The sequence below is a fragment of the Cricetulus griseus genome, chromosome 6 (genome assembly GCF_003668045.3).
Source record: "Cricetulus griseus strain 17A/GY chromosome 6, alternate assembly CriGri-PICRH-1.0, whole genome shotgun sequence".
NCBI classification, from domain to species: Eukaryota; Metazoa; Chordata; class Mammalia; order Rodentia; family Cricetidae; genus Cricetulus; species Cricetulus griseus.
Window position 1 is genome coordinate 99,144,700 of NC_048599.1, and position 15,713 is coordinate 99,160,412.

Below are 15,713 nucleotides of genomic sequence, written 5' to 3' on the forward strand. Positions count from 1 at the left end.
GAAAAAGAGGAAAAAAGAACGAAGGGAAAGAATATATTTAGGAAAAGGAGGCAAAGGAATTTACCCACTCTGATGTTCATTAGACAACCTACTCAAATTATTCTTCCACTCTCTCTCCACACACACAGAAAAAAAATTGTTGCCCTCCCAAACTCCAAGTTTCCAGCAAGCAAATGCAAATGATTTAAACACATATGCACAGCATTTTAGATAATACAGTTATAAGGAAAATCAAAAGGGACAAGAGGCACATGGAGGGTCTAAGAGTTTGAGTCTAGAGACTAAGACTTTGATTTTTAGGTGATTATTGTCCTCATGCATCTCCCTAAATTTTTCTAAAATTTCTATATTTCTATTTTTTCTAAGCATAAAATTACAGAAATATATTGTACAAGTTTCTGTTATAAAGAATCTGTGGATAACCTCAAAAATTAAAATTCTAATAACAGAATGGCTGTTGTTTAACTTATAAAAGAGTCTTATCTTATAACTGAATTCTACTACTTTCCTAAGCTTATTAAAAATCCTAACAATTAATTTGCTGAGTTTGGCTAGGAACAAATACCTTTCAAGGTGTACAACTGTTATTCATCTATACTCCAATAGTGGCTGCAAGAGACTGTATAGGTTTTGGTTTTCTTTCCTTTCTTTAAAGTTTTTAGCTGTTATGGCCCAATATCTCCCAGGTAAGAATCTGCTTTCTAGTAACATGACATCTCTGAGAATTAGGAAAAGCTGATCCGTTCCATGCCAAGGCAGCCTTATCAAATCAAGTACTCATTTGGCTATAACACAATCTACCTACCTTGATCAGTGTTATTCTAAGACATAAAAAATGTTTCCAGAATCACAAGTGCTCTCAAATTATTCATGTGAGGACTCTCCCCTGGATTTTAATGAGTCAAATATCTTTAAAAGCAGGAATATCAGAAATTCTATTATCCCCCCTTTAAAAATACCTCCATGGTGATGTGACAGGCTCCCTCCATTGGCAAGGATTTCATCTCTAGCAGCTGCCTGTAAATGGAAACAACACAAAATGTTGCTGCTACTTGGATTTCACTTTGGAGTAGTTAACATTTACTGACTTCTCCCCAGATACCCAGGAAGGTACCAAGCAATTTGCTTGAATTCTTCATTTATTTCCACTACACAGCCAGAAGCACTTATGGAAGACATCTCTTAGTTCAAGCATATGGGATATGTTATTTGTAGTTCTACACACATATCTAAGAGGAAAAGGGAGGACAGGGGAAGGAGGGAAAAAGGGAGAGAGGAAAAAACAACTCCAAGTTTCCGTTTTGCCCCCTTGTTTAACCTCCTAACATGTTAAGTCCTAACCATCCTTATGGCAAGCACCTGGGTTGAAAGATAAACACAGAACAAAATATAGACAGTATGTACCATGAAAAGCAATGGAACCTGGAGCTGCCTTAGACCTTTCTGCTTCCCTTTTTCCCTACCTAACCCCTGCATGGCCCACTTTTAACTTTTTTTCTTTTAACTGAAAAAATTTTTCAGTTAGTATAAAAAGTGATGGGTTTCATTATGGATTTTTATGCATGTATTTCATTACATTTTCTATTCTTAATGATTTGCTAATATTTAATAGCCACAAGGTGATTACCTCCTGCACCTTTAGCTCCTCAGACATACTCAAGTCTATAAACCATCAGTGGTGGCTGAGGGAGAAGACTGCCCAGGTGGAACAGATGGACCAGACCTCACTGCAAAGTACTCTGAAGGAACCACAGGACTTGGGAGATGAGGTTTCACAGGTAAGCTAGTCTTTGCTTAAGAGCTTAGCATTTCTACTAAATCACTTCAAATAAAACTGCTCCATGAGATCAGAATTTGGAAAATAGAAATAGTTCAATATGTGAACTCCAAGGAAGGAGGTTTTGTTTGTTTTGTGGTGAGATGAGACTATATAAACCCTGGCTGGCCTGGAACTCACTGCACAAACCAGGCTGACCCTCAAACTTGCTACAGTCCTCTTTCCTCTACCTCCCCTGTGCTTGAAAATACAGGTGTGTACCACCGTACCCAGCTAAGCAAAGACTTTCATAGCCGGGACAGAGAGAGACAAATATAGTGGAACCTCAGGGCAGGTAAGATTCCTCAGTGCATAAAGTCGTTTGCTGCCATCCTGAACACGTTGAGTTTTAGCCCTGGGACCCATATGGTGGAGAGAAACAGTCAATTCCTACCAGGTTATGCTCTAACCTCCCTCCACTTGTGTGGTATTGCATATATGTACCTGTACACACACACACACACACACACACACACACACACACACACACACACACACACACGCTAAAAACAAACAAAAACATAAAGAATATACTTAAACTTCTAAGGATGATAGATATCATTGGCAGAAACATCATCAACTTAAAAAACTAGGGCACCTGTGTGTCTAAGTGACACATCTACTATGGCTTCTTCCAGTTTAGTGGAGGAATTCTATGTTGCTTGTAATAAGGAATATAGCTATCAACACCCAAGTCTATAAAAACCAGCAGCTTAAGGCCACTTAAGAAATTCAAACTGCTAGCAAATGAATCCCAAGGATTTTATACACAGTCATATCATGAAAATTTACAAACATGGGAATATATTACGACACAGATCAAGAATACAGGGGCTGTTGACGTCAAGAACAGCTACCACCTGGAGATGTATGGACTGCCAAAGGGACTCAAAGACCCCTACAGTAATTAAGGTTCCTGTTGTTTTTTAATTGGCTATAATGCACTGAAAGTTAAGAGCCAAAGAGACACAGGCTTCAGAAACACCTAACATTAATTTCAGACTGACAATTTGGAAGTCAGCGGACTTAACATATCTTTCATTTCAATGGCTAGCAGCCAGGCAAACCATGTGTTACTAAGGTAACTCAAACTAAAGTTCCTAAGTTGACACTAAAATTTATTTACCTTAATAAAAGAATATAAAAGCTATATGCAAAATTACCTCGGTTTGTTCAAACACAGTCAGTGGGTCACTAATTCCCCTGTAGTTAAAGGCAAAATAGAAGTAGATACATGCACCTGCATCGTACGTCTGTGTCACCCTAAAAGACAAACGGACAAAATCCCCAAAGGGCTTTAAGTTCAGTGAAAACAGATTTAACAGCTAGAAACTTCAAAGATAAGACCACTGGGCAATCTACCCAAGCCACAATCTCATCCTCTATTCAACCTCCCTTTCCCAGAGAAAAGGGCCTACTGGCTCTCTTTGCAGCTGTTGCAAACAGGTAAAATAAGAATACAGTGGGGAACAAAGGATTTTGCTTTCATTTAAATGTGAGGTCAATCAAAATTGCAAATACATGGCTTAGCTATGGTACTAAAACTACAGGGAAATAAAGCAATAATGTTTATAAAATTCAGTATTTTATGAAAAAAACACCATTCAGTGAGCTTATTGAAATTATCTACAAGTAACAGAGCCTTATTTTAAATAGCATATCTGAAAACATTCAAAATATAGTCAGGTAAGTTTTGGCATAACTGCTTTAACATGCACAGTCAAAATAATCTAGCAAAAATGTGACTTAGAAAGTCCTTATCTTGACAATATAAATAACTTAGCTTATCCTGTTACATCCAACTTATGTACAATCAGTTCTTCTTGAAGGTAATAGAGAGCAATATTTGAAGCACAGTGCCATTATTGTTCAAGTCTATACACATGGATACATTTTATATTGCCACAGTAAACAGACACACTACACAAAGTATCTACCACCCATAAAGGCAACATTAGAAACAAGGAACTTGTTCCTTCATTGGTTCATTACTATTTGGAGCAGAAAAATGAACCATATCATGACATGCAGATACCAAGTACTTAAATTAATTTTCATTATTTAAAGAAACTACATTGATGATAAAACACCAACAAGCTATCACACCTGCAAAATACATAAATGCTCTGAAAACAATAGCATTTGATTGGATTCTTGTGGCTCAAGAAATTCTAGGCAGAAAAAAAGTAAATCATTGAAGTGCTAGAAGAAACTCACAGCTCTCTACAGTCAATACAGGATACTTTGTAGACTACAGCAACAGGAGTGAAGAAAGCTGACAATTTTAAGCTCCAGACTTTAAAAGGGCACTTATCTTAAAACACAATTAGTATCATTTTACTATCATTGTTATACTAGAGACACCGGATGAATATGGAGATAGATAAGTAATATCAATGGCTTTATGCAGCTTAAAAACTAGTCAATCAATAGTAGTAAATGCTGGTTTTTAAATTTTAATAAACATACTATGTAACCATGTTGGATATTGATCCTGGGAAAATGAGTGAGATGGTATCTGAAAATGTGATGGTTACTGCTAATTGTCAATCTGACTGAGTCTAGAGGCATCTATGAGGGGATTACTGTGATTATGTCAACTGATACAAGCAAATTCATCTTAATTCAGACAGGACCATTCCCAGGCAGAGGATCCCAGACTATGTAGAGAGTTAGAAGTGAGCAGCAGCAGCATGCAGTTGTCCTGTTTCCTAATTGTGGATAGGATGTGACCAGCTCCTGGAGGCCCCTGCAGCCTTGACTTGCTCACCATGAAGGACTGTATCTCAAATAGTAAGCTAAAACAAAAATCTCCATTCTCAAGTTGTTTTTATCAGAGTATTTTATCACAGCATCAGGAAGAAAACTAACACAACTATACTATTTTGCAACTTTTTGTAAGTCTAGATTATTATCCCTCCAAAGTTAAAAAAAAATTTAAAACAATGCAAATGCTTTTCTAGTTGACCTGAAATGAACAAAACATCTTATTCAGATGTTACAACAAACAATACTTCCCAAACCGACTTTATGGAATGTGGTGATGAGTTACAAGCCTTCCAAACTTCTTAAAGTTAACAGAAAGAAACATGGCTCAGAAGTGGGGGAAATGTTTAAACACCAAATAGGATCAGACTTAAATACAGCCTCTTCACAATAATTAGAAAGGACTTGAAAAACAAATAAAATGATGACCTCAAACACAGTGGCATGACCTTAAAATACTGTCCATGACTCCATGGGTATGCTATATGTGTCTGTACAAAAGATACCAAGGATGTGAAGTTCTTAAATCATCCACGTAATAAATATCTAGGTTTTCAAAATGCAATTAGGAAGCATGTAAAGGGAGTTTAGACAATCACAATCAAATTTCCAAATGTAAGCTATAGAGATACAACAAAGGATTCAATCTAACAGAAGCAACAAATACTTTTTACTACACAGTTCAAACAGAATCTAATCTAAAACTGTAATGGTCTTTTAGGCCAAATGTTAGGTGCCTCAGAACAGAAGAAATGAACTGTTTAACAATGCTATGTCAATTTGCCAGCTGTGTTCTTCTTCTATTGTTAATTCACACTCATAAAAACGATCCCTTGAACATTTACATTTTAAGTTCCAGATTTACAAGTTTAAGAAAATTGGAGAACTATTTTAACTATGAAGTGCTGTGATTAGTTAAAAAAAGCAAACTGAAGGATAGATAAGTAAAGTGTGCTTATAGCAATTAAGAGTATACACTACTCATGAGGGAGTCATTAACATCAATACATAGAATATGTAACCAAATTTTAATAAAAACATTGCCACTGTGCTGGCTAGTTTTATGTCAATGTGACTCTAGTCATTTACAAAGGACAAACCTCAAAATGTCCCCACAAATTGACCTATCACACATTTTCTTTACTGCTGATTGGCATGGGAGAGCAAGCCTACTGTGGGTGGTATCACCCCTGGGTGGTCCTAGGTGCTCTAAGAAAGGAGGCTGAGCAAGCCAGTGAGAGCCCTCCTGAATCAGTCAGCTCCTGTCCTGACTTCACCCAGCAACAAAGTGTGCCCTCAGATTTGTAAGCTGAAATAAAAGCTGCTTTTCCACAGCAGTAGAAACCCTAAGACAGCCACCTTTCAACAAATTCACAATTAATATATTACAGGTTTAGCGTTTGCACATAAGAACACTATTAAAGTCTATAGCAAATATGATGGGCCTAACAGATCTAACCAAACTTGGCCTACCTCAAAGTTTAAATAATGAAAAACTTGGATTAAAAAATAGAACATGAAAAGATTAAACTATTGCTAAAGAGCAGAACAGTGCCTCCACCCTTCAGATGCATTCTGTCTTATACCAAACCTTTTAAAGTGATCTAAACATTGTCATGGTGACAAGACAGTAGACAGGCCGATTCTGGGGATGGAACAAAACCTCAAGTATACTTCCCAGGTTGAGATTAAATAAGATAAATCAGAGAAACAGGCATTGCAAGCAGAAATACAAACAACTCTGAACTTAATGACAGAGATGTGTAAAAAACTCTCCCTGTGAGGTAAAAATGTTGTGCATTGGATATATCTAGATACCAAACATCACCGCTTAGCAGACCTCAACCATGCTCAGTACACCCGCAGCAGCCAACAGCTGGGAAAAAATCACCAAGATGCGAACCTGTTCCATAGTACAAGCTGAGATGCCATGTGTAGTTACTGCATGTTGTACTGAGTGACAGGGAGACAGGTATCATCAAAACTGGTATCATTGCAAAGTCAAGGCACCATAAGCCAGAGACAGGCTTACACAGGAAATGCTTGGTGCTGAAGTATGCTTGTTCCTTAGGTTACCTGTATTCTATTCATTTTACACTCTGAGTAGTTTGTATCTTTAAGACTGGAGATAATGTACTTGAGGTGCCCTCACAGACATAGATGCACACACACAGTAATAATGTGAGGCAGTTGCACACTGTAGAATGGTGACTGGTAACCCTTTCTGAAGGTTCTCTCCTCATGATCTGTTCTGACTGCCATTTATTCTCCGTTTTAAATTACTGTCATACCTTTCTGGAGAGTCAAATGTTCACCTCTGTCTTGACACATTTAACCTGGTGTTTACATAAAATTAACACTGTAAAACTAAATGTGAAGGGTCCCTTCTCAGAAAAGCTTCCTTTGGGGCTGCTGTTATTTAATAAAAAGGATAAGATCAGTTAACCAATCACTGCTCAATATGGAAGATACTGATTACAGGTGGCTTTTTTTAAACTTAAAATCTTTTTTTAAATTTCACAGAAGCAACATTTCAAAATCTTACTAACTATTGTAGCTTGTGTCTACCAAACTTAACAAAAATACAGAATATTTCTATTACCAAAGAAACATCTATCGGAAAGCAACAAGTTAATTATCACTTGAGTCTTTCACTCCTTTTGCTCTTTATTCCATTCCCATGGATATAATCAATAATGAAAACAGTTACACACCCCCTCCAACACACACACACACACAAAGGAAGACACAGGTACACTGACTGTTCCTATAGTTCATGGTTCTGTGCCTCCACCTGTAGTTTGTAGCTCCAGGGAGCAAGAGAGGCTTCTGTTTCCAGGAGCCTGCACACTTGCTTTTCATGGCCATGAGGTCCTGAGAGAACATAAAGCCCACTCATGAGCCAGCGTTCCTTGTCTCCAGGGCTAAGGACTGAGGCACAGTTATGACAGTGTAGTAAGATGTTCAGGGAAGCTTGCCCCATGGAACAGGCCAAACCTACTTCTCAGCTGGAAAACTGTATTTTACATCTGTTTAAAAACAATACTTTGGGGGCACTGGGAAAACTCTATGGGTAAAAGTACTTGCTATGCAAGCCTGAGCACGTGAGTTCAATACCCAGACTCCAGAGTGGAAGAACAGGCCGACTTCCACGTGCACCGTGGCACACGTGCCCATATTCACACACAGTTCATACACACATATTCACCTTCACAGCACTTAAGTTTAAAACAGTACTTTTCAGAATGAGTTTATAAACAACTATGGAAACTCACCTGCATGTAGAAAGAGGTGCAAACTGAACACCCTTTTCTTTGCATTCCCTTCTTATCCTCTCTTTTACATTTCTACACAGATCTATAACCCTAGAAAAGACAGTTGAATACAATATTACTTTTTCTTAAGCTATTTCTTCATCAGTTCATGTATTTACATATTTATTTAGCTGACTGGCCTCCAGTTAGAAGAATAAAAAGATAACAGACATTAGCAGGTAACAAGGAAATTCCTAATGCTAAAGTGGTAACATTCTATTAATCCATTTTCCCAGTGACAAAAGACTGAAAGCCTAAGGCCACCTCAGAATGCACAGACTGAAATCCACACTTCCACACTACCTGATAGGAGGAGTCAGGGTAATCAGGTCATGAGGGTGGAGTCCTAATGGATGGAAGAGGAGGGTGAGGGAGGGAGAGAGGAAGGGAGGGAGGGAGGGAGGGAGGGGGAGAGAGGCTTGCTTTTAGCCACATAAGGACACACAAGAAGAAGGCCTTCCATAAACCAAGAGGACCTTCACCAGCAACCCCACACACAAAGTTCCCTGACACCACACTTCAAGGTGAGGGGGAAAGATCTCAGTTTAAACCATATAAGCCAGCCAGTTTATTAACAACCCATACTAAGACATCAGTAAGGAACAGTATGATGGACTAAAGTCCTCAATGATAGAACGGACATGAGCTTCCTGCCAAATTACTGCTCCAAAGGGATCAATGATGATCAGCTGTCGATTCTTTTTAGTTTTAAGATTTAGTCCCCATGTTAAAGTAGGGGTGTGGTGGTACATAAATATAATCCAAATAGCAGAGGCTGAGGCAAAAAGATGGCACATTCTCTGTCTGGGCTGCATGGCAGGTTCAAAGACAGCCAGAATCATACAGATTGTTTAAAAAAAAAAAAAAAAAGTATGCACTTTTGGAGGAGAGAATAACATAGTGATCTTATAGAGTGGATTCATCTCAAATAATTCTTGGAATTTGACTACCAGTACACCAAATGTCAGAATCCACAGTAGATTAAGACAATGTAGAAAAGACAGAAAAGACAGGTGCTTTCTAGAGGAAAAAATAAGAAATTAGGAGAAGAGGATATTAAATACTTAATGCCTAAATAGTGGTTGAGAAAGATCTGCTGTAGCCTGGTACTTCATTAGTGACTGAAAAAAGTTCATACGTTTTATAAGAAGGAAGGTGAAATGTAGGCATGTTCAAAGAAAATAAAAAATACTGATGATTCCTTAAGAATTTATTGAAAGTTAACTCAAAAAGTCCATGTTTACAAAAGTATTTCACATTTTACTATTGATTCCCTACACTGTGTGAGCATATGAATGTGTATGTTTCCAGTAGAGAAACCCAAATAATACTTGCCATGAATCCTATCCAGGACATTTTATATTGTATCATGTGTTTTAGTACCAAAATTTTGCTTAAATTTAAAAATAAAAATTATCCGTAATATCTTAAACTGGATTCCTTTCAGAAATTATTTAAATGTAAGGAAAATATTGTTAAATGTACACACACACACACACACACACACACACACACACACACACACACACACCAAAACTAAATGACCCATTACAAAAGAAGGCAAAAAGGTTTTATAATGTGGGGTAGGGAAGGAGGCTTTCAAAATAACATTTAAACATAGAAGTCACCTAAGCTAAGCCAAACTACACAGTAGCATTTTGTGTTTGTTCAGTAAGTCTTCAAAATGTTAGCTTCAATATATTTGTTTGTTGAGTTCCAAGCAAATTGACCTTAATCCAGAAAAGAGGTGGGATAAATGTTGAAAGCAATGGTATTCAGATCACAATACTAATTTAAACAAGAGTACCTTCCTTATTTCAAAGTTTCTTATAAAAATTTTAAACTTTCCATATTCACACACAAATTACATAGCCACATACATGCATCAATTATAAAGTATATCAGAGTAAGTCTTTTTATTAGTTTTACCTGTCCCAAGGAGCAGAAGTCTCAAAAGATTCTCCTACTACATAGTATTCTAAACCCAAATCCTGTAAAGATACACAAAAATCATGAAATTACAACTGACACACTAATTGATAAACCATTAGAATTTCTGGAAGTTGTTAGTAGTGCGCCTCTGGTCTAACCTAACCTGCTGTTTATCTCATAAGAACACTGGAAAGTTCCCACATGTGGTGTGACCTCTCTGAGAGCAGGAGATTTGTGTGTGCTGTTCTCCACAGCCTCTGAGGGCAGGAGCCTTTGTGTGCTGCTCTCCACAGCCTCTGAGGGCAGGAGCCTTGTGTGGGTTGTTCTCCACTCCACAGCCTCAGCAGCAGATAAAGCACCTGGCACAGAAAAGGAAATATTTCTCTAATGCATGGAGTCTCTCCAGGAAAAGCTTATGCACATGTGGAAGAGATAAGAGAACAGCTATTTAGTGGCCAAAATAATAAAATAGCCAATATAAAAGTTGAATATCAAGGTGAAAGGAACAAGAGGTAAGGCAGTGGGGGGAGGGGACTTTTTCACATCAACTTTTATTTAGAAACAAATTTAGAAAATATAGCAAGGTATGGTGGCACACACCTTTAATCCCAGCACTCAGGAGGCAGAGGCAGGTGGGTCTGAGTTCAAGGCCGGCCTGGTCTACAAAACAAGTTCCCAAACAGCCAGGACTACACAAAGAAACCCTGTCTAGAAACAGACAACAGAAACCTGAAAAACCAAACCAAACAAACAAACAAATAAATAAAATATAGTAAAAACAATAACTTCAATACCACTAAGTGTTGGAAGGACAGGCCTCCAAATCTACCAATCTAAAATGTATGGTCAGTGGTATATACCCATTTGTCTAGGAATCATTCCTGTGACATGGGAGTATGCACTAGAAAAGGGTTTTAAAGATCAAAGCAAATAGCACTGGCAAGGCAGCTCAGTAGTAAAGGCAGCTGTCGCCACGCCTGAGGTCCTGATTTGATACCCAGGACCCACAGGTAGAAGACAAGAGCTGACTCCTGCAGACTCTCCTTCATACATGCTGTGACATATGCATCTACACACAGCTACATATTCAAACACAAAATAAAGAAATGTATGGGGAAAATGAAAAGATAAAAGCAAATAAATTTAGGGAGAAAGACCCCTAAACTTGTTTTTGCAATGGCCTCAAAATTAACTGGAACCTTAAAAACAGGATATTTCTCCCAAAGTACATCATGCTGTACTTATTACAGTTGCATTAATTTTTTTAGAATTCTGAATTCAGTGTTGCAGAAAATACACCTATCAGTATATATCCTTCAATATACTCAGAGCAAACATCTAATTTTATAAACATTTCCTCTAGAAAGATCCTGGGATAGTGAAAGTCATCTACGCCCTTGCATGATCTGCACATCTCCTGGTCAGGTTCCTAACACAAGGAACAAGCAGTCAGTCTGCTTTCCTGGTAAGAATCCCTGGGGGTGGGATAACTGACTATTCACTACAATATGAAAACAGACCTTAACTAGGACTAAATCATCACAAAATGAGAACATTTCATGCCTTTGAGAAAACAACAACAACAACAAATTATGTGTATTTTTAATAAATGCTTCTCTCGAAACAATTTCCAACTGGAAAATTAGAAAATTTATCACTTGGGAAAGTCAAATTTTCAGTAAGGCAGCTGATGCATTTTTTTTAGGCAAGATCATTAAAACTAACAATTAACCTTTAAGATAAATAAAATAACTAAATAAAAGTAACTTTAGCCAGAAAACAGAGTCTAGTACAGCCAAAATAGGAAAACAAAGCTAAATGAACAAATGAAAAACTGAAACTTCAAAAGGCTGGTTTTATAGTAGTAACTGTAACAGACTTGAGCCTCTAATAAGCAGAGTGCATGGTAAGAGAGGCTGCAGTGTTCACACACAGTTTCTGACTTCTGCAAAAGCATCATCACTTCAGAAAACCAATGACTACTTGGAATCAAGTTTTAATCTTTAAAGAAAGGAAAAAGATTTATAAATCTTTAAGATGGATTATAAATCAAGTGACGACTATTGCCACATAGAACAGCTTCACTCCAACCCAAGTAATGTTAAGAAAGGCACAAAGCGTTTAGGCAGAGGCTGGCTCCATTTTTTTAAAGGCAGGAAGACATTAAATCATCTGTAAGTTCCTCAAAAGCACACACAAAAGTTTTAAAGGGCCTTCTAAAATGTCATAGTAAATCCAGGCTTTCAAGTAAAATGATGCGCTAAATTACAGTAGCTTTATACAGAAAACAATTTATAAAGCAATTTTATCCATTCTAAGCAAGAAAAACTACTATTCATAATCTAAGTCAATGTGGTGGTTTGAATGAGAATGCCCCCATAGGCTCATATATATTTGAATGTTGGGTCCCCAGTTCACAGGACTATTTAGGAAAGATTAGGAAGTGTGACACTGAGGGCAGGGGAGGGAGGGTGGCCTTTTAGATTTCAAAAGTCTACACTATTCCCAGTTAACTCTCTCTACCTCCTACTGTGGATAAAGAGGTGCGCTCTCAGCTACTGCTCCAGTGCCATGCCTGCCTGCCTGCCTGCCTATCTGCTGCCATGTTCCCTGCCATGATGGTCATGGACTATAATCCTCTGCCCCAGATTAAACAGTTTCTTTTATAAGATGCCTTCCTTCACCATGGTGTTTTATCATAGAAATAGGAAAGTAATTAATGACAGAAATACAACTTACACGCATGTATGCAATGACATAAGTCAGCAAATAACCCCTCTGTCCATTATCTTCTCCAGCTGCCAGACCACTGAAAATAAAGAACAAACTGTCAGTATATTTTAACAGAAGAAATAAAAATAAAAAAGCTAAATTGATAACATCTCAAAATCACAGCTCAACAGATTAACATGTTATATTCATTTTTCTCTTAATTTCACGAATCATTAATATACCAGAGTTATCTTGAGAATGAGTTTCAATAACAAATCTGAAGACACTTTTGCTGCTGCTGCTGCTGCTTCTTTTTTTTTTTTTTTTTTTTTTTTTGAGATAGGGCTCCTCTGTATAACAGAGCCCTAGCTATCCTGGAATTCACTTAAGACTTGGGTAAAACAAAGGATATCATTTTATAAACACAATGCCACAAACCAACATGAAACGGCTCAGGTCAAAACACTCAAAGTGAAAAGTTAGTTCTGGGTTGGATGTGAGGTTGAGGCAGAGAGCCAAATAAAGTTCTAAAACCGCCACAGTGCTGATAAGGCACTTAAGGGAGATGCAGATAGGCACTGGCCTTAAGTAGACACAAAACAAAGTCAGGCTCTGCAGCTAAACAAGAAGAAACAGTACAAAGCTACGAAGGAAAGCAGTTCTTACAGGAGCTGGTAGTAGAAAGGAAAGACCTTGAAGCCAAGTACAGGAAACCACTGAGATACAGTATATATGGTGGGAACAATCCTATGTGCTTCACTGGGTGGGATAAGGTCTACTTTTCCTGTCCCAGGGCAAGCCATTTCCTTTCAATCCTTTGCTACCATCTGGTAATAAGGAATACATTCCACACTGGGGTCTGGTGGGCAAACCCTACAGAAACATGTTTTTTGAAAAAATCTCAAGGGGCTGGAGAAACGGCTCAGCAGGTAAAGAGAGCCTGCTGTACTTGGAGAGGACCAAGTTTGATTGCTAGCACCCACACTGGGTGGCTTATTACAGCTTATTAGCTGTAGCTCCAGACAAACTGACATACACACTGGACACACACACACACACACACACACACACACACACACACACACACACACACACACACACAGTAATAAATCTGAAGCAATGAACAACAGTAAAAACCTGCAAATAGACATCCATCCTATATTCATAAGCCATGAAAGAGAATAAACGGCAATTTGGGCTTACATTTTTTAGTCATAGTTTTCTTGCACATTTAGCTTTTGGATCTTCTTTTTTTTTGTTTCAGAACCATCAATTTAGCCAAAATCAAATTAAGATACAATATGCATGCAATCACAAAAACTCAGAAGTGAACTGTTTCTAAAGCTGTCAATTTTGCAGCCTCTCTCTCTCATATATATGTAGTATGTATGTATGTATACACACACACACATATAATCTATGTGTTATTCTCACAAATTTCACACATCAATTCACGAGGTTCTTAAACATATTTAAAGAAGGAGTAGGTAGTTTAATGGAAAGGAAAGCTAGACTCTCATTTTATGTAAAAGGACCATCTGGCCACACTAATCACTCTCATGCTGAATTTTATCAAACAACTTAAGAACACTGCAACAATGATGGTAAGGTATTGTCTTAAGTTCTATGGAGAATGCCAAAGCATCTGTCATCACTACTGACAGGTGATGTTATTCAGCTCTGGCAAGCATAGATAAACAATCAAAATGATTACTTAACATTTGACTATTATGTCCATTGTGTCATGGGTGTTGAGGCATGTTCACTAGTGCTGGAGTAGGGGTAAAAAGAGGGCAAAATGAGTACAAAAACACATAAAAAATTCTACATGAAGGGAGGACTCCATTAAAAATGGTCAATTTTGGCCAGGCATTGGTGGCACACACCTTTAATCCTAGCACTCGGGAGGCAGAGGCAGGCGGATCTCTGTGAGTTCGAGGCCAGCCTGGTCTCCAGAGCAAGTACCAGGATTGGCTCCAAAGCTAAACCTGTCTCAAAAAACCAAACAAAAAAAAAAAAAAAAAAAAGTCAATTTTAGCTAACAAGGCAATAAGAACACAAAAGAAAGGAACAAAAGGAACTCAGAAGTGAAGTTCCTTTTGTCCAGGACAAAAAAAGAAAGGAAATCAAGGATTGATTAGCAATGCCCTAATTAAAAACAAGCTCCACTAACATATACAAACTTTAGCAGGACTTATGGTGGAGCCTCCTTCTCACTGGGATGCACACAGCCGTGACTGGGGACTCAGAGTTGGTACTGCAGCATTCAAACAAGAAACACTCCCAAGTTTTTTTGGAGCAAAAATTCATGTCTACTGAAAACAGAGAAGTCAGAAAGCCAAAAGACAATGTTTCTTTTCTTTTCTTTTCTTTTTTTTTTTTTGGTGTGTATGTATGTGTATATATATATATGAATTACAAACAAGATTGAATGACATGACGACCCCAGTTCCCTTCTCCCTCCCTTTCTTCTCTACCACCCCCCCCCAACTAAAATCCTACCTGTCATATGTCCTTTCTTTTAATCTACACCTGACACAAAATTTCTGCTTCCTCATGACCTCTGCATCCTTCCTTTTCTTCCCTTCTCACTCTTGTAGCTTCCTCCCCCCTCTTCCCATGTTCTCAATTTGCTCAGGGGATGATGACCCTTTCCCCTTCTCCAGGGGACAAAGTTAAGACAATGTATTTCTAAGGATAAAAAGTAAATAAAATAAAAATAGCCCCAAATCATTTTCCTAATAATCTGGATTGTTCAAAACATGGATTTGTATATTTAACGAAGGAAGCCAGACAAAAGTACTAGAAGAATTTAATTTTAAGCAGGGAACAAACCCAGCAAAAGGAAAACAAGTCTCTCTTTGCTTTAAACTGATCTCATTTACATTTTTAATGGATAAATGTGATACACATTTATTTAAAGCAAGCAAAATTAATACAATTATCCAACATTATCTTAGGAAGGTTGGACCATAAATCTCAGAGATGATTTACTTTTCTTTTTGAGTTACGAGCCACCATGTAGTTGCTAGGAATTGAACTCGGGAACTCTTGGAAGAGCAGCCAGCACTCTTAACAGCTAAACCATCTCCCCAGCCCTATTTTCAAGATGAAAATGAAGGTTCTTGTGGGAAAACAAAACTAACATTAGTAACATTTATGACAGTTGGTAA

The 15,713-nt window shown here is 37.7% G+C and overlaps 1 protein-coding gene across 1 annotated transcript in view; it reads right to left on the minus strand.

Moving 5' to 3' along the window:
* The window catches only part of Agps (alkylglycerone phosphate synthase), a 106,293-nt gene that overhangs the window by 15,578 nt on the left and 75,002 nt on the right, over positions 1-15,713 (minus strand). Inside the window, exons 15-19 of the mRNA XM_027420134.2 lie at positions 12,568-12,637; positions 9,826-9,887; positions 7,858-7,947; positions 2,980-3,079; positions 960-1,017 (exon numbers count right to left, since the gene is read on the minus strand). Of these exons, the coding sequence (XP_027275935.1) occupies positions 960-1,017; positions 2,980-3,079; positions 7,858-7,947; positions 9,826-9,887; positions 12,568-12,637 (380 nt within the window). The remainder of the gene's footprint in view (positions 1-959; positions 1,018-2,979; positions 3,080-7,857; positions 7,948-9,825; positions 9,888-12,567; positions 12,638-15,713) is intronic.